General features: G+C 41.3%; 1 protein-coding gene across 4 annotated transcripts in view; it reads left to right on the top strand.

Annotated features, from left to right (window-relative positions):
• The first annotated feature begins 426 nt into the window (after positions 1-426).
• ppp1r13bb (protein phosphatase 1, regulatory subunit 13Bb) overlaps positions 427-20,281 on the top strand; it is a 79,857-nt gene continuing 60,002 nt past the window's right edge. For 3 of the 4 annotated variants that reach the window (XM_021612187.3, XM_036985199.2, XM_090243067.1), the window contains exons 1-2: positions 428-639; positions 1,432-1,612. In XM_021612187.3, coding sequence (XP_021467862.2) covers positions 1,604-1,612 — 9 coding nt within the window. In that variant the 5' untranslated portion in view covers positions 428-639; positions 1,432-1,603. Of the gene's footprint in view, positions 640-1,431; positions 1,613-20,281 lie in introns of all 4 variants that reach the window. The other variant, XM_036985201.2, reaches the window with a different exon arrangement.

The following is a 20,281-nucleotide window of genomic DNA, read 5'->3' on the forward strand; positions in this document are numbered from 1 at the left end:
CACCATACACCTGTGTCAGCATGTATGTGCCCTGCCCGCCTGCCAAACCCTCTCCTGACCCAGAGGATGCTGGGCCAATTGTGCACTGCCTCACGGGTCTCCCAGTCAAGACCAGCTGTGACACAGCCTGGGATCGAACCCAGGTCTGTAGTGACATCTCAAGCACTGCAATGCAGTGTCTTAGACCGCCACTCAGGAGGCCCCCAGAAATTGCTTTTAACAAACAATTTGTCCGCCCAAAACTGCGTTCCCGTTGAATTTCAAAATCCTGATGTTGCCCCTGAGCCAAAAAGTTTGCCCACTCCTGTGTTAGATGGTTGGGTATTTGTTAATCATTTTTTTCAAACAAAGTATAAGGGAGTTGTACTCCAGTCTAGTATGTGGCGATAATGCAACAGTTATTGGATGCCAACCGCCGTTAATCCTCATCGAAGAAGAGTTTGGCTCTGCCCACCTCCTTGCCTGTTCTGCCCACTAGGATTCAGGCTCGGGTCTATCTTGGGTTAGTTGTAAAGATCTTTGACCGCATTTTATGGTGCTAGTACGTTAGGTTACTTAGTATCAGTAGCTTCATTAGGCCTGAATCACTCGCGATAGGCTACGACGACCAAGAATGAACAGGAATTGTCTCTGACATCTGTAAGTAACGCTTTTGTTGTTTATTTCAGTAGCTAGCTAACGTTACTTGCTAGCTATTGTTTCATCAGCTGATTAGCTAGCTAGTTAACGTTATCTCGCGACCTAAATTAGACTAGCTATTCACTAATGTTAGCTAGTAAATAATCCACCTGAACAAGCCTAACGTTATTCATGGTTTACATTCAAAAACGAGGTGCTAACGTTAGCTAAGCGCTACAAAACGCTCCTAAAATTTTAGTTAAAACTACGATACAAACAATTGGCAACGAACGTTACGTTAGCTAGCATGGCAGAACTAGCAGCAGCTAGGTAACGTTAGCTAGATAGCTAAAGTTAGGCCATCGGCAAGACCTAACTAACTGTCTAATTGGCTAGCTAGCGAAGTTCCACACTGACCAAATTATACTGATGGTATGACACTACTAACTAGCTAACGTTAGCTAGCTACCTAGCCTATAAATAGTTAACTACTTACAGTACAATATTAAAGTAACAATCGAAACATTAACGTGGATAACTCTCTAGCTATATAGTAAGGGAAACTGTAGTGTCAATGTTTGGTATTCATCATCAATATAAGGTTCGCTCCAGGCCCAAGTGTTGATGAGTTGATATCAGTGTTTGCCGTAACGTTAGACTACCTGAGCTCTGACCCACTCGGCCTAACTAGGTAGTTAGGCCAACGTGACTTCTCACTGCCTGCCACATAGTCTGTATGCAGTTAGTTGGCTTGGTATCTAGTTACTGTAACAGTTAATTAGCTCATATCCGTTTTTATATTGCATTGCATAGGACGAGGCCTGGGCTGGCTCTCATCACTGAACTGTTGGCGCTACTGGGCAGAATCTCCAGCCATAACTTTGGATATCGTTAGCAGATAGCTAGAAGACATCGAATTCAACCTTTCCAAGTTCGACATTGTTGATTTGATGCCCCCGTCGTTCTGACAGACAGAGCCGCCAATATGATGCCGGTGAGTGTTGGTGAATGTACATGTTATGCTGGTCGTTCGACACTTCACAAAGGGAACATGGAGGCATTAAAGCTGGGATCCTTAATGGTGAATCTGCTACTAACGATTGGAATATTACATTACGGGACATCATTGCATGCGTTCGATAGAACAGCAGAATATGTATTGCAATGTTTTTTTTACTAGACATTTTCATCCGCAAAATCATAACAAAGGTGGTTCTGTTTCCCTTAATGCGGATTCCATCTTTAACTGTTGCCTCAGTGAAACTCTGTGAGAAGTGTATTTTACCAGGAAGATGTTACGTGCTTGAAACAGTGGGTTTTGATAACGTTTGAATGTGCAAAGAGTAGAGCTCAACTTCTTCTACCCCTCTGCTAGCAGGCTTCTCACCGCTCACCTTCCCACAATCCCACTATATTTCTCCACGTGCCCTCTTTTCGTTGAAAATGAATGGGGGCAGAACTTCTCCTGCCAAATGTGTTGTTGTTGAAAACCCACTAAGTTGTTGCATCCCTTCTCCAATATTTGAAGCATTGTTCCAACTAGACCACTGGCTCATGAAACCCCAGCTCTAGTTGGATCCTTGTACGGCTACTTCTTCCATTTGGGGTTCTAGTGTAGGATGGATTATAGATAGGTGAACATTTTTCTACCTACCTTGGCAATAGTTCCATATTTCTTGATTTTTGAATTGCACCAATGTCCAGTTGCAGGTGGAACCCCGATAACCAGGGAATATTCAGAAATAATTAAATCGGGTTTTGGTTGCATTGTGTAAGGCTGTGCAATCTTCTACATGTGACCGTAGCCACGTTACTTAGAAGTGACTAGTTCCAGCAAAGATATTAGGAAATGCGAGATGTATGTCAGCTAAGATGGCGAGAAATCTCTTCACGCGGTGCAAAAAGTAGATTTCATATTTTTGTGAACATTCTCTGTTTTTTGGAGTTCCACCTTCAACTGTAAACAGTTGTTAATAAGACACTGGTGCCTTCAAAATTTAGAATAAATGAAGTATCACCAATTTTAAGGTTGGTTGAACATTGTTTTACCATATTGTCAATGAACCATCAACTCGACCACAAGCTTTAGCTATGCTGCTTGTTCGAAAGCCTTGGCTAGTGAAACCCCAAAGCAACAATTGCAGTTGGAAAGTAATATTATGTCTAATGGCAAGTGCATGTATGCACCAGTGAATTAAATGATCACCTCTGCAAGTGTCTGGGAATACCATTTAAGAATGTGATTACAGTAAAGAAAGTTGGGATAATCCTAGTGATTAATGTGGGAGGGGCAGCACCCTGACAATATTCCGCCAAGCCTGCTGTCCATTTGTGGATCTAGTGAGATTAGTAGATTTTCAGACAATCCACAGGGGTTTAAGTGCTGTGTGGCACTGTTCACTTCCTTTTTAAGAAAGATTACATTAGTGAGGTTGGTTGAGCATTTAGGGTTAAAGGCGCTGCCCTCTGCACTCAAACAATCCCCTCTCTGCATGTGTTCAAATCCAAGCTCCACCGGTCTTCACTAGAGGTCGACCGATTATGATTTTTCAACGCCGATACTGATTATTGGAGAACCAAAAAAAGCCAATACCAATTAATCAGACGATTTTTTATTAAAAAAAAAAAGTATTTGTAATAATGACAATTACAACAATACTGAATGAACACTTATTTTAACTTAATAAAATACATAAATAAAATCAATTTAGCCTCAAATAAATAATGAAACATGTTCAATTTGGTTTAAATAATGCAAAAACATAGTGTTGGAGAAGAAAGTAAAAGTGCAATATGTGCCATGTAAGAAAGCTAACGTTTAAGTTCCTTGCTCAGAACATGAGAACATATGAAAGCTGGTGGTTCCTTTTAACATGAGTGTTCAATATTCCCAGGTAAGACGTTTTAGGTTGTAGTTATTATAGGAATTATAGAACTATTTCTCTCTCTACCATTTATATTTCATTAACCTTTGACTATTGGATGTTCTTATAGGCACTTTAGTATTGCCAGTGTAACAGTATAGCTTCCGTCTCTCTCCTCGCTCCTCCCCGGGCTCGAACCAGGAACACAACGACAACAGCCACCCTCGAAGCAACGTTACCCATGCAGACCAAGGGGAACAACTACTCCAAGTCTCAGAGCGAGTGACGTTTGAAACGCTATTAGTGCGCACCCCGATAACTAGCTAGCCATTTCACATCAGTTACACCAGCCTAATCTCGGGAGTTGATAGGCTTGAAGTCATAAACTGGCATCCATTAGTCTAAATATTACTGTTACATTGCACAACCTTCAATGTTATGTCATAATTACGTAAAATTCTGGCAAATTAAGCGGCCCAAACTGTTGCATATACCCTGACTCTGCGTGCAATGAACGCAAGAGAAGTGACACAATTTCACCTGGTTAATATTGCCTGCAAATCTGGATTTCTTTTAGCTAAATATGCAGGTATAAAAATATATACTTCTGTGTATTGATTTTAAGAAAGGCATTGATGTTCATGGTTAGGTACACATTGGGGAAACGATACGCACCGCATCAATTATATGCAACGCAGGACACGCTAGATAAACTAGTAATATCATCAACCATGTGTAGTTAACTAGTTGTTATGATTGATTGATTGTTTTTTATAAGATACGTTTAATGCTAGCTAGCAACTAGCTAGCATTCGCGTAACAGGCAGTCTCCTCGTGGAGTGCAATGAGAGGCAGGTGGTTAGAGCGTTGGACTAGTTAACTGTAAGGTTGCAATATTGAATACCCCGAGCTGACAAGGTGAAAATCTGTCGTTCTGCCCCTGAACAAGGCGGTTAAACCACCGCTCCTAGGCCGTCATTGAAAATAAGAATGTGTTCTTAACTGACTTGCCTAGTTAAATAAAGATTAAATAAAGGTGTAAAAAAATAATAATAATAGGCAAAATCGGTGTCCAAAAATACCAATTTTCGATTGTTATGAAAACTTGAAATCGGCCTTAATTAATCGGCCATTCCGATTAATCGGTCGACTTCTAGTCTTCACACTATGTTCCCTCATATCTGTCCCAGCTCATTTTTCTATCCCTTTTTTAAAAACTTTCTAGTGAGCTCTTTGTCACCCTGCACTGGTTTGCAATTGTGACAATTAGCCTAGTTATGCATCATGGCTGTTAATTGGAATAGGTGTTAGGCTACCCTTTTTTAAGAGTTTTTGAATAGCCTAGCTTTTGTGAAGGCTTCACTGACTTATGAAAAGGCAATGGATTATACAGTACCAGTCAAACTTTTGGAAACACCTAATCATTCCAGGGTTTTTCTTTATTTTTTACTCTTTTCTACATTGTAGAATAATAGTGAAGACACCAAAACTATGAAATAACAGATATGGAATCATGTAGTAACCAAAAAAAGTGTTAAACAAATCTAAATATGTTTCAAATATGAGATTCTTCAAAGTAGCCACCCTTTGCTTTGACAGCATTGTACACTCTTGGCATTCTCTCAACCAGCTTAATAAGGTAGTCACCTGGAATGCTTTCCAATTAACAGGTGTGCCTTGTTAAAAGTAAATTTGTGGAATTACTTTCCTTAATGAGTTTGAGTCAGTTGCGTTGTGACAAGGTAGGGGTAGTATACAAAAGAAAGCCCTATTTGGTAAAATACCAAGTCCATATTATGACAAGAACAGCTAAAATTAGCAGAGAAACGACAGTCCATCATTACTATAAGACATGAAGGTCAGTCAATCCAGAAAATGTAGAACTTGTTTTTGCAGTCGCAAAAACCATCAAGCGCTATGATGAAACTGGCTCTCATGAAGACTGCCACAGGAAAGGAAGACCCAGAGTTACCTCTGCTGCAGAGGATAAGTTCATTAGAGTTAACTGCACCTCAGATTGCAGCCCAAATGAATGCTTCACAGAGTTCAAGTAACAGACATCTCAACATCAACTGTTCAGAGGAGACTGCATAAATCAGGCCTTCCTGGTCAAATTGCTGCAAAGGATCCACTACTTAAGACACCAATAAAAAGAAGAGACTTGCTTGGGCCAAGAAACACGAGCAATGGACATTTGACCGGTGGAAATTTGTCCTTTGGTCTGGTCCGAATGAGATATTTTTGGTTCCAACTGCTTGTCTTTGTGAACGGATGATCTCTGCATGTTTGGTTCCCACTGGGAAGCATGGAGGAGAAAGTGTGATGGTGTGGGGGTGCTTTGCTGGTGACACTGTCTGTGATTTATTTAGATTTCAAGGCACACTTAACCAGCATGGCTATCACAGAATTCTGCAGCCAAAAGCCATCCCATCTGGTCTGCGCTTAGTGGGACTAACATTTTGTTTTTCAAAAGGACAATGACCCAACATACCTCCAGGCTGTGTAAGGGCTATTTGACCAAGAAGGAGAGTGATGGAGTGCTGCATCAGATGACCTGGCCTCCACAATCACCCAACCTCAACCCAATTGAGATGGTTTGGGATGAGTTGGACCGCAGAGTGAAGGAAAAGCAGTCAACAAGTGCTCAGCATTTGTGGGAACTCCTTCAAGACTGTTGGAAAAGCATTCCAGGTGAAGCTGGTTGTGAGAATACCAAGTGTGTGCAAAGCTGTCAAGGCAACGGGTGGCTACTTTGAAGCATCTCAAATATATTTTGATTTGTTCAACACTTTTTTGGTTACCTCATGATTCCATATGTGGTATTTAATAGTTGATGTCTTCACTATTATTCTACAATGTAGAAAATAGTAAAAATAAAGAAAAACCCTTGAATGAGTAGGTGTCTAAACGTTTGACTCGTACTGTATGTAAAATTAATGCACTACAAAACAAACTCAATGCAAAACCTTTGAAACCAGGCCCACACTGATATAATTGACTACTTTAAAAGCTGAGGAAAGAGGTGAGAGTGGAGTAGATAAATATTGGGCAGTTGAACTTCTAACCCCTTGTAAAGGTGTGGCTTTGGGTTCAGCATGAGGTTAGGCTCTCATTGGGTAGGCTGCTTTACCCATTCTGTGTTTCATGTACCCCCCCCCCCCCCCCCCCTCTCTCCACTGTCACTAGCACCCTACAGAGACATTCCATGGGGCTAATTTTGAAGAGAACAGAAAACCTGCTCTGCTCTTCATGTTTTTTTCCCCCAGCCGTAGTAGCATGTTTTACATCCAATTGGCGACAGATTTTCATGCAAATTTTAAGAAATATGCATATAGAAAACATATATTTTCCCACCAGTGGTGTCTTTCCACCAAACTGACTTGTTGCAGATTAAAATCAGTGTGTGTTGACAGTGTACACAAAATGTACTTTTTCACTGAAGTTTTCATGTACCAAATAAACATCGAAATTTCAATGCGTTTCCATTGCATTTTCAACTCTACCGTGTATTTTTTTGTCACAAACTGTTGCGTTAAATAGCAAATATGCCTACTCTGGTCTTTGCACGTGCGCTCTAGCCAAAAGCTTGCAGATGATGTGCGGTGGACTAGTCTACATGATGTGATTATGGATAAAAGGGAGAGTATTTTTATTTGTCAAACGCAACTCAAGCACCGATCATCATAAGATCCTCAATATTTATTGGAAAGGAGCATCAAGATCACCGTGCACTTGTGAAGTTCATCATGACTATTTCATCTGTAGCCTAAAACTGCGTTTCCCAAGTTGTAGTGGGAGGACAACACACACCAAATAATCACGTGAATCCAAGTTTACTTCAATATGGTGGTTGTTAAATCATTATTTGCGCATTAAGGCGTTTCCACCCCCATTTCTTGCTTAATTCATTTTTCAGGCACAAAAGGGTCCCACCACGTCGACTAATACATTCTATAACAGCACTTTTTATTTTTACGATGTGACTTTACTCGCATAACTGTGGATGGAAACGTGTTTTGTTATGGCTGTTTGATTGTGGTATCACCGTGCTTGGGAGTTGGGACATTCTAAGGTCAACATACTGCTGCCACAAGTGGGGGTGATATGACAAATGTAGCCTACATTGTATCAAACTTTTGACGTTATCGAAGGTACGCTAGTTAGAGAAGCACATTTACAAACCCTGTGTTTTGACAAGGTTGATATATTTCCATTAACTTCTGAAGAACGTAGGGTGGGAAGAGATTTTGTTTTCCCTATCACACAGGAGATTGTGTGACCTACCAATTTTTCCTACACCTGCAAGTTAGACACACCGTTTGGAGTTGTGTGGGAGAGAGTCCTGCCATGCGAGTCTATCAGAGGGGTAATGTGACCTAGAATGTTGTCTCGTGCTAGGACTTCAATGATGAATGGTGGAAAAAAACTAAACTGTCCATGGGCTACTGGCAATCTGCCAAGACAGTGACATGCATGCATGACAGGACTGTAGGGTGTGAGAGGACCTAGTGCCCTCACTGTACAGCAGGTGGTCAAAGGTCAGGTTTATGGTTTCTCCTGCATTTGCACAAATGCTTTGCGCGGTGTGCAATATTTAGGAAATGGCTTTCGATCTGCATTTCATCTCTCTCATGAGCACTGATGAGAAGCTTAATGATTGGATAGGTTTATCCACCCACTGTTGCCATCTAACATTGTAGGCCTATTTAGTCAGACCCAGCATTGTATATGGGGAGCACAGACTCTCAAATGCTCAGGTTATTGAGGAGGAGAAAATGCTGCCAGAGAGAAATCGGCAATCTGCTAACGGGATGGATGAAGGTTTTGCTGGCCAGCACAGCCTTGGCAGTGGATAAATGTGTTAACTCTCTGTGCCTGTCATGCCCCCTGGGGGTAAATTTAGCAGGTCAGACGAATTGCTCCCCGGTGGAACAGCACAGGGAACTCTCAGGGAGCCTCAGCCTCCCTTCCAGTCCATCACACTGTGCTCGCAAACAAACAAACAACACACCCACACTCAGTCTCACACTCGTACACCCATTGAATGGGGCAGGCTGTCCTGGAGTAATAGACTTGAGTGATTTAGGTGAGAGAAAAGGAGACTGTGGACTTTGTTGGTGTTTATGTATCTATCTGAGATGGGGGGGGGGGGAGAGAGTAAGTAGCCTATTTAATTGTTGGTGTGTTTCGAACGGCAAGATGTGTTCGAGAGGGCTGTCCTGTTTTTGTACTGAATTTCATCTGTGCTTTTTGGAGTTTGGAATGGAGCATTTCCAACCTAGCCTACGATGTCTGCTGTGTGGATCGAGCTGTCAACAAGTCGAGCAGTCATTTGAAAGAGTAAGACCATTTCGATGAGACAACTCAAAAGGTGAAATCCATTAAAGCCAAGATAATGGATTTCATTGCCCTTGACAATCAACCGTTCTGTCATGGCTGTTGGCTTTCGCCGACTGGTCGAGCACCGGTACACATGCCCTACCGGAGTTGCACAGTAATAGTGTCACTGCTATTAGCTTCACGACATACTATGGAACGCCATTTGGGTCTTTGCATGTCAAAAAAGATACGTTAAATAAGCTTTTAATTTGACACGTCAAATAACCGAAATAGCCGACAGAGATGGCCGCCTCGCTTCGCGTTCCTAGGAAACTATGCAGTTTTTTGTTTTTTTTCCGTGTTATTTCTTACATTAGTACCCCAGGTCATCTTAGGTTTCATTACATACAGTCGAGAAGAACTACTGAATATAAGATCAGCGTCAACTCACCATCAGTACGACCAAGAATATGTTTTTCGCGACGCGGATCCTGTGTTCTGCCTTACAAACAGGACAAGGGAGCGGATCCCATGCAGCGACCCAAAAAAACGACTCCGAAAAAGAGGGAAACGAGGCGGTCTTCTGGTCAGACTCCAGAGACAGGCACACCGTGCACCACTCCCTAGCATTCTTCTTGCCAATGTCCAGTCTCTTGACAACAAGGTTGATGAAATCCGAGCAAGGGTAGCATTCCAGAGGGACATCAGAGACTGTAACGTTCTTTGCTTCATGGAAACGTGGCTCACTGGAGAGACGCTATCCGAGGCGGTGCAGCCAACGGGTTTCTCCACGCATCGCGCAGACAGAAACAAACATCTTTCTGGTAAGAAGAGGGGCGGGGGCGTATGCCTTATGGCTAACGTGACATGGTGTGATGAAAGAAACATACAGGAACTCAAATCCTTCTGTTCACCTGATTTAGAATTCCTCACAATCAAATGTAGACCGCATTATCTACCAAGAGAATTCTCTTCGATTATAATCACAGCCGTATATATCCCCCCCAAGCAGACACATCGATGGCTGCCGCTGAAAAACATCCCCACAGCTTGATGCTGCCACCACCATGCTTCTCCGTAGGGATGGTGTCAGGTTTCCTCCAGACGTGACGATGGCATTCAGGACAAAGAGTTCAATCTTGGTTTCATCAGACCAGAGCATCTTGTTTCTCATGGTCTGAGAGTCCTTTAGGTGTCTTTTGGCAAAATCACAGCAGGCTGTCATGTGCCTTTTACTGAAGAGTGACTTCTGTCTGGCCACTCTACCATAAAGGCCTGATTGGTGGCGTGCTGCAGAAATGGTTGTCCTTCAGGAATGTTCTCCCATCTCCACAGAGGAACTCTGGAGCTCTGTCAGTGACCATTGGGTTCTTGGTCACCTCCCTGACCAAGGCCCTTCTCCCCTGACTGCTCAGTTTGGCTGGGCGGCCTTCTCTAGGAAGAGTCTTGGTGGTTCGAAACTTCTTCCATTTACAAATGGAGGCCACAGTGTTCTTGGGGACCTTCAAAGCGTCAAATGTTTTGGTATCCTTCCCGAGACCCGTGCCTCGACATAATCCTGTCTCGGAGCTCTATGGACAATTCCTTTGTCAACCAAACCGTCAACTGTGGGACCTATCTGGACAGGTGTATGCCTTTCCAAATCATATTCAATCAATTGAATTGACCACATGTGGACCCCAATCAAGTTGTAGAAACATCAAGGATGATCAATGGAAACAGGATGCTTTTGGGTCCTACTGTGTATCTAACTGACAATGAATGGGTGACATAAACCTAAATAGAAACTGATAATTGTGCATGACTTCAGTATTACTTTCTAAAACGGTTGTTACACTAAGCTCAATTTAAAGTCTTTTTTGCAAAGCGTCTGAATACTTAGGGATCTGTTTATTTTGGGGGGCAAAAAAAAAAAAAAAAAATGCTTTGTCATTATGGGATATTGTGTGTAGATGGATTAACAAAAAAAAATCCTCATCAATTGTAGAATAAGGCTGTAACATAACAAAATGTGGAAAAGGTCAAGGGGTCTGAATACTTTCCAAATGCTCTGTATTTGTGGCAAATAGAGATGGGCAAAGATACTAGAATATCCGGACATCAATATTTGATTACTTGCGAGAATATTCACTTAAGAAAAGAATAGGCCTATTAACAATGAAAAAGCTGTCTAAAATAAAATGATCTACAGTGGGGCAAAAAAGTATTTAGTCAGCCACCAATTGTGCAAGTTCTCCCACGTAAAAAGATGAGAAAGGCCTGTAATTTTAATCATAGGTACACTTCAACTATGACAGACAAAATGAGAAAAGAAAATCCAGAAAATCACATTGTAGGATTTTTTATGAATTTATTTGCAAATTATGGTGGAAAATAAGTATTTGGTCACCTACAAACAAGCAAGATTTCTGGCTCTCACAGAACTGTAACTTCTTCTTTAAGAGGCTCCTCTGGCCTCCACTTGTTACCTGTATTAATGGCACCTGTTTGAACTTGTTATCAGTATAAAAGACAGCTGTCCACAACCTCAAACAGTCACACTCCAAACTCCGCTATGGCCTAGACCAAAGAGCTGTCAAAGGACACCAGAAACCAAATTGTAGACCTGCACCAGGCTGGGAAGACTGAATCTGCAATAGGTAAGCAGCTTGGTTTGAAGAAATCAACTGTGGGAGCAATTATTAGGAAATGGAAGACATGCAAGATCACTGATAATCTCCCTCGATCTGGGACTCCACGCAAGATCTTACTTTTTGGTAAAAACTCAACTCGTCGTGGTTGGAGGACAAGGAATGCTGAATTGCATCCAAAGAACACCATACCTACTGTGAAGCATGGGGGTGGAAACATCATGCTTTGGGGCTGTTTTTCTGCAAAGGGACCAGGACGACTGATCCGTGTAAAGGAAAGAATGAATGGGGCCATGTAGCGTGAGATTTTGAGTGAACCTCCTTCCATCACCAAGTGCATTGAAGATGAAACGTGGCTGGGTCTTTCAGCATGACAATGATCCCAAACACACCGCCCGGGCAACGAAGGAGTAGCTTCGTAAGAAGCATTTCAAGGTCCTGGAGTGGCCTAGCCAGTCTCCAGATCTCAACCCCATAGAAAATCTTTGGAGGGAGTTGAAAGTCCGTGTTGCCCAGCAACAGCCCCAAAACATCACTGCTCTAGAGGAGATCTGCATGGAGGAATGGGCCAAAATACCAGCAACAGTGTGTGAAAACCTTGTGAAGACTTACAGAAAACATTTGACCTCTGTCATTGCCAACAAAGGGTATATAACAAAGTATTGAGAAACTTTTGTTATTGACCAAATACTTATTTTCCACCATCATTTGCAAATAAATTCATTAAAAATCCTACAATGTGATTATCTGGATTTAGTTGAAGTGTACATATGACAAATTACAGGCCTCATCTTTTTAAGTGGGAGAACTTGCACAATTGGTGGCTGACTAAATACTTTTTTGCCCCACTGTATGTGACAAGGCTACATAGCCTACAAGGATAGACCATTACATTCAACATTTTAATAAAACACTGAGTTATGAATGCGCCCCATTTAAAAAAAAAAAAAAAAAAAAAAAAGACATAACAAGCTACAAAAGTGTGTTGGCTATTGCCGGTCAATAAATGCACCAATACGCCACTACAGTCAGAGGCTCCACGTGTAGGAAGTGAAGTTGGTGATTTCTAATCAATGCAAAATATAATAAAAATGTACCGAATTAAGTTGACTAAATGAGAAGGAGTAGGCTACAATGATCAACCAACCGGTAGATTGTTGTTTAATATTAATGGATTGGCTGTAGAAAAGGACGGGGTTGTCACTAGTTACCACAACCACAAAGCCTAAATTAAGAAAAATGTGCCTTTTGATCTTAATTTAAGATTAGGCATAATGTTATCAGTATGGTTAAGGTTAGGTTTAAAATCTGATTTTAAGAAGAGAAATTGTAGAAATAGGCAGGCTTTAGACATTTTGACTGGCAACTAGTGACACCCCAAAGACGGGTAGCGCAGTAAAATAACCTCAATTAGCCCTCCTGCCTATGCTGTCAGACAAAAATCACAATTTTAGTAGTTCTTCAAAGTAAATAAGGCATAGTTTGTATTCAGCAGTCATAAAAGTATAAATCTTAGATCATGTACTGTATTTTCAGGTAGATGCCTCACAAAGAAACTGCCTTCGATCAGGCGTTTGGGACAAGTAGACGCGAAATGGATTATGATCATCGTTGTGTATAAATGCAGTCTAGCTCCACAGTGCTGTGTAGAGCCATCAAAAATTATCTGATGATGATGATGCACTGGCTACAGAGTATGATAATCAATCTGGCCTTTTCTAACTAATACATTACGTTAACTAATTTAGAGCCACATCAACTAATGAATTCCAAACTGAATTATCAAATTGTAATCCAAAAACAGCAATTGTCGAAGAAATATGCTTCAAAATGTTGATTTCTTCTTACGTTGTGAAATTAATGACATCATGAGAATGGCTGCAAGTGTTCAGATACCGCATGAATACTTTTTTCATCCTCTTCATAGATCGCCACAGTGGAAATGCCATAATAATGCAATATTTTATGTGGCGTCATTACGTCATGTTATATAGGTATGCACATCTGCTTTGGGTTTTGCACATCGGCGTTAAACTAGACATTGGGCCGATACTGATGTTGGTATTATTTAGCTAATATCGGCCGATTCTGATATGTTGACCGATATATTGTGCATCCCTACTTGAGAGGATCTGCAGAGAAGAATGGAAGAAACTCCCCAAATACAGGTGTGCCAGGCTTCTAGCATCATACTCAAGAATTTTTAAAATACATTTCTAGTTTCTACAAACCTGTTTGTGCTTTGTTATTGTGTGTAGATTGATGAGGGGGGAGAAACAATTCAGTCCATTTTAGAATAACGTTGTCCCCCACCCACTTGGCAATGATGGTAGTTAGTGTGTTTTTTTAGGTTCTCTGCTGTGCCTCTCCTCTGTGTTCTGTGGTCAGTACCTGGACTTCGTGTTCCACTTCTCACTGTGATGGCTCATTGTAGTGATGTATTGACCAACTGTTCATAGACGTCCAACAGTATGTTGTTAACGCCAGGTATGGCGTTTGAGAGCTTGCACTTGGTACTTTCAGAACAAACATTGTACAATTTCTCCATCCGGGCCGTCATAGTTTTTCAACATGGTATCTTGTGGTCTGGTTCTAGATATGCCGTTATTGCATTGAATCCGTCATCCTTTGCCAATGACAATGGCTGCGTATCAAGTGAATAATTTCTGTAAACAGCTCTGTGATTTTCTCACTCCATGCCTTTATCATGCTTCGTTTGTGTGAAAAGCCTGTCTATTGTTGGGGGGCCTCCGCTGCTGCCAGCAACGGTTTGGATCTCACTTTCCCAGTGCCTCCCGTTCAGACGGTTAAGCATTGCACCAGTACTGCCACTGTAGCTCAATTCCACCTCGCAAAGTTCTCATTTCACCTTATTTCATTTAACTTCTCAACGTATTACCATACAGGACTTTCCCGACTGTCTCTACCCTGTCTGAAAAGTCAACTGAAAGTCTGCCAAGGCCAGCTTATTTAGTGGGTACTTGTTTTGGGTCACAAAACCATACAATTGTCAGGTGTTGATATTAGCCAAACAACTAACGTGATGTCATAACTCCCCAACACATTCATACATTTGTGTTAACCATATTGCTTTTGATTAAGGCTGATTGATTTGATCCATGCTCATTTGTTCTAGTTGAGGAATGTCTGCTTGGGGGGTAACGGTTCACAACATGTTCGGTTCTTTCCATGATCTTTTGCTCTCGGTTTGGATTTATCTTGCTTCTCAGGAAAGGGAAAAAAATGACAAATTAGGGATGTGAGATATATCGGTCAACATATCGCAATCGATGTCTAGTTTAACGGCGACGTTAAAAACCGATGTCAAAGCTCACGTGCACACCTATATAATGTAAGTACATGGCGTAATGTTGAATGTTAAAATGTTGAGCTACACGTGCAAAACAGCATTCCTAAACTAGCCCATAATGTCTGCTGTGTGGAACGAAGCAGTCAACAAGTCGAGCACGAGTCGAGTCATTTTGAAAGAGTATTTTTCAGATGTTGCCCTACCGGAGTTACACAGTAATAGCTTCTTTGCTATTAGGTTCACGATATACAGTTGAAGTCGGAAGTTTACATAGGTTGGAGTCATTAACATATTTTTTCAACCACTCCACAAATGTCTTGTTAACAAACTATAGTTTTGGCAAGTCGGTTAGGACCTCTACTTTGTGCATGACATGAGTAATTCTTCCAACAATTTTTTACAAACAGATTATATCACTTATAATTCACTGTATCACAATTCCAGTGGGTCAGAAGTTTACATACACTAAGTTGACTGTGCTTTTAAACAGCTTGGAAAATGTCATGGCTTTAGAAGCTTCTGATTGGCTAATAGACATAATTTGAGTCAATTGGATGTGTACCTGTGGATGTATTTCAAGGCCTACCTTCAACCTCAGTGACTTTTTGCTTGAAATCATGGGAAAAGCAAAAGAAATCAGCCAAGACCTCAGAAAAACAATTGTAGACCTCCACAAGTCTGGTTAATCTGTGGGAGCCATTTCCAAACGCCAAGGGACCCTTTGAAGATGCTGGAGGAAACAGGTACAAAAGTATCTATATCCACAGTAAAACGAGTCCTATATCGACATAACCTGAAAGGCCGCTCAGCAAAGAAGAATCCATTGCTCCAAAACCACCATAAAAAAAGCCAGACTACAGTTTGCAACTGCACATGGGGACAAAGATCGTACTTTTTGGAGAAATGTCCTCTGGTCTGATGAAACAAAAATGGAACTATTTGGCCATAATGACCATCGTTATGTTTGGAGGAAAAAGGGGGAGGCTTGCAAGCCGACAAACACCATCCAACTGTGGGGTGGTGGCAGCATCATGTTGTGGGGGTGCTTTGCTGCAGGAGGGACTGGTGCACTTCACAAAATAGATGGTATCATGAGGATAGAAAAGTATGTGGATATATATTGAAGCAACATCTCAAGACAGTCAGGAAGTTGAAGCTTGGTTGCAAATGGGTCTTCCAAATGGACAATGACCCCAAGCATACTTCCAAAGTTGTGCCAAAATGGCTTAAGGACAACGATGTCAAGGTATTGGAGTGGCCATCACAAAACCCTGACCTCAATCCAAAAGGAAATGTTGGAAGAACTGAAAAAGCGTGTGTGAGCAAGGAGGCTTACAAACCTGACTCCATTACACCAGCTCTGTCAGGAGGAATGGGACAAAATTCACCCAACTTATTGTGGGAAGCTTGTGGGAGGCTACCTGAAATGGTTGACCCAAGTTAAACAATTTAAAGGCGATGCTACCAAATACTAATTGAGTGTATGTACACTTCTGACCCACTGGGAATGTGATGGAAGAAATATATTCTGAAATGTACTTTCTTAAAATGAAGTGGTGATCCTAAGACGGGGAATTTTTACTTGGATTAAATGTCATGAATTGTGAAGAACTGATTTTAAATATATGTAAACTTCCGACTTGAATTGTACATACTATGGAACGCTGTTTGGGTCTTTGCGTGTCAATAAAGATACAGTAGCACTGTCAAAGCTACAAATAAGTCTGCAAACACCAGCCACGAACGATGTGTTTACAATACCGCGTTGGTTGAAAAGCATCATTTGTTCAACCGCAACTTCTGGGGTAGCTAGCTTTTAGCTTGGTACCTAGCTAGCACCAATACAACCAGCCTGAAAACAATGACCAGTAGAAACTGAAGTAATTTTCATTATTCTTAGCAATGATTTAGGAATCCTCGTGTGTAAGTATTAGCTAGGAGCCACTTGTTGTTCGCCAATTGAAATTGTTCTTCAATTCATGAAAATAAAAAGTTAGCCAGCTACTTAACCCTGTTGCCCAAAGCTGAAGTTATAAGCAGCCAGCTAGCTTCATCTGGCTAGTGAGACTCCACCAGACCAGGTTATGTGTTGTGAAATTAGGCACAATAGTGGAATGTGAGGTTGGCCTTAAATACAAGTATGTCATTGACCATGATGCAAATAGTAGAATTATCCCACACTACTTTTTTGAAGGCTAACCACAAATTCCACTGTTGTGGCTAGCTTCACATAGATTGGTCCAACCACCATTAATCAAATATGAACTGTATTATAAATTAGGGTTATTTAGATGACACCTAGCTATATAGTTAGCTATCTAACTATTGCTACTGAAACAGATGTTGTTTTGCTATGTTTTTGGGGAATATATATTTTTTTCCTCCATGAGCTAGCTAAGATTTTTGTTATGACCATCACTGTAGATGTGCGAGACAACTTTACCATCATAGCATACGTGTTGTTGTGACATATGAGTGATTGTGTAATATCGATGTAAAAATGAATGAATGCGTTAAATTTATCTGACGTGCAATCATATTCAGGTCCTAATCGGTCAGCAAGCTTATTTGACACGTCAAATAGTGTTCGTTTATTTTTTGACTCGCAAAATATAAATCCTGGTTGAGAATGAAACGCCAACAAATGAACAACGAAACATCACAGCAATTAAGTGAAATCGGTTTGATTATGTTTTACTGGTAATGGGGACATACGTAAATGCCAACAAAATAACTTTTTGTTCAGCTGTGTGTAACCTTTTATTTAACTAGGCAAGTCAGTTAAGAACAAATTCTTATTTGCATTGACTGCCTACCACGGCCAAAGCCGGACGATGCTGGGCCAATTGTGCGCCGCCCTATGGAACTCCCAATCACGGCCGGATGATATACAGCCTGGATTCGAACTAGGGACTGTAATGACGGTTCTTGCACGGAGATGCGGTGCCTTCGACTGCTGCGGGTGTGTTTGTGTTAACTATTTAACTGTACTAGAATGCTTAAAAGGCCGCTCAAATTTTTAAAAGAAAAAGACTATCGTCTTTTCTTGGCAAGGAAAATAGTGGATATCGGTATCGGCCAAAAATGTCATAGCGGTGCATCACTACAAAAAAAAGTGGAATAAAGTTGTTTTTAGCATAGTCCATCGTTTGTAAGAAAAGTTGTCCTCTTAAATTTCAAGCGCCGCTATCCTTAGTGATCACATTTACAGGTACTATATGAGACAGTTAAGCAGGATATGAGCTACATCTTATTCTAGCTAAGCTGTTGACATGCACCTTTTGATATCCCGCTCACGAGTATCCATGTATCAGGAATAAAAATGAATATTCCTAATTTAAATTCATATGGGTTAAATGGAATAGTAACTGTAGGACTATAACCACTCACCTGTAGCATTATGTAATATAAACTCCTGCAGAATTATGCAGTTCTTGCAGTGAAACTATACATCAAATGTTAATTTTTCAACCTCTTGAGTAAATGCACATATAACGTGATATCTTTGACACTGTTATGCAAGCAGATATTATTTCAACCACAAATTATGCACAAGACAAACTGAAGTCTTAATAATTTTCTCAGCTTTTCATTTCCTTAAATCCGGTCAAACGGATGACATTTGGACATTTTGCACAGGAACAATCTTTCCAATGTTTTGGAGTTATTGCGTTTACTCCCCTGCCCATTCCTTAAACATCCTCTCTCTGCGATAGCTGAAGTGAAACAGACAACTTTACCAGTGTTAACTAGATTACTAATGCATGCATTAAGTCAATTTAAGACCTTATTCTGCTGAGCACTGCTTTATTTAGACTTCTAGGGCTGTGTTTCCCAACCTTGGTTCCTCGTCCCCCCCAACAGTTCACATTTTTTTATTGTAACTCTGGACAAGCACACCAGATTCAACTCGTCAACTCATCATCAACCCTTCAATGAAGTTGAATGAGTTGTGTTTGTCAAGGGCTACAACAAAACTGTGTACTGTTGGGGGTACTCGAGGACCAGCGTTTGGGGAAACACTGTTCTTGGGCAAAAAGTATATATTTTTTTACCAACTTTTTATTTAGTTGTCTTTTATTTTTCAGAGTGGGTTAGAGGTATAAAAAAAAATAAAGAAAATGCGTATAAAGATCACCCCAACTCAGTCCCCATCCTCCCTCCCCACCCGCAAACCATGCTTCCCACCTTACTTAACCTAAAGAAAGCATGCCTCCCACCCTTTCCTATCCCACCCAGCAACTGAGGTTGTTTGTCAGTCCCTGTCCCACCCATCCATCTCCTGAGTCTCCCCTTAGATTCTACAAACCCCCTGTCGTAGGGCAACAAGTTATGACGAGAAGATGCATGTATCTAACTATAGTTGACAAAAAAAATGCCTACCAAATGTCAGAAATTATAAGCAGACATTTATTTAAATTAGGGGTGCAAGTAGCCTAAGCCAGTAGACTATATGGTCCAGTACGGAGTATCTGCTAAAATATTATTATGGTGGTTTGAACTGCGCAGGTAGCCTACTTTTTGAAGTGATTTGTTTGAAAATCTGATGAAAACATCACACGACACCCATGATATGCGAAACTGAGCCAGCGCAGATCACAAAAAAATGACAGTAAACGGGTAAGATGTTTACATGCCACAGTATCCCGTCTAAGATCAGCATATCCCAGGCATCTTATCTGGGTTTCTCAAACAGGATACAAGTATTTTCGTGTTATTGTAAATGGGATATGTTTATACATCAACTTAAAAACAGAATATTTGAGTATCTCGAATAAAAACGGATATTGGTGTGCATGTAAACATGGTCAATGTGAAAGAGGGTGATGGCCAGTGGCGTTGCACCGAGCAGAGGTTACAAAAAGCCTAGTCTGTTGTGAGTGAATAAGAGCATATAGTGGTCTACAGAGGGTGCAGCAGGATGGACATGCAGGCAGTGCTGGGAGGTTCCTCCCCCCAGTGTCCTCAATGGGGGAGTTGAGTGACTGCGGCGCTGGCCCAGGCAGACGTTTGTGCCCCACGGCACCACCGGACCATCAGTGTCAAACAGCCAGTCGACCGGAGAGCAGCCCAGTGCCTTTCCTCGCCTCATCTCGCGTGACTCCCTTAGCCAATAACACACGGGCAGGAATGGCTAATGTACTGTTGTCAGGGGGACTCCGGAGGAGATAGTCAAGCGCCATCTACCGTTTCTCACAAGCACAACCCAATCTTACATATAAATATATTACATAACATCCTCTTCCTGGATGGGCCTATGGCTGTTATAGGAGCATCAATTAGCTCTTTCAGAGCTGCACTGACTCAAGGTCTGGAATGAAACGGACTTGATGGCAGCCCAGCACTTTCTTTCCCCTGAGTTGACCCTGAAAGAATGAAAAGAGTCAGCTAGCTGTTGATTTATTCAGAAGACCTCGTATACCTGTGCACGCTCTGTTTCTCTCTCTCTTTTTGCGTAGTTCATTACATATTCATTTTTCTTTCCTTAATGCACTCTTCTAAATTGTCATGTTTTGATATGGAGAAGCTTTTCAAGCTGT

Source organism: Oncorhynchus mykiss, chromosome 8 (assembly GCF_057628025.1).
Source record: "Oncorhynchus mykiss isolate SJ-2025 chromosome 8, ASM5762802v1, whole genome shotgun sequence".
Classification (NCBI taxonomy): Eukaryota; Metazoa; Chordata; class Actinopteri; order Salmoniformes; family Salmonidae; genus Oncorhynchus; species Oncorhynchus mykiss.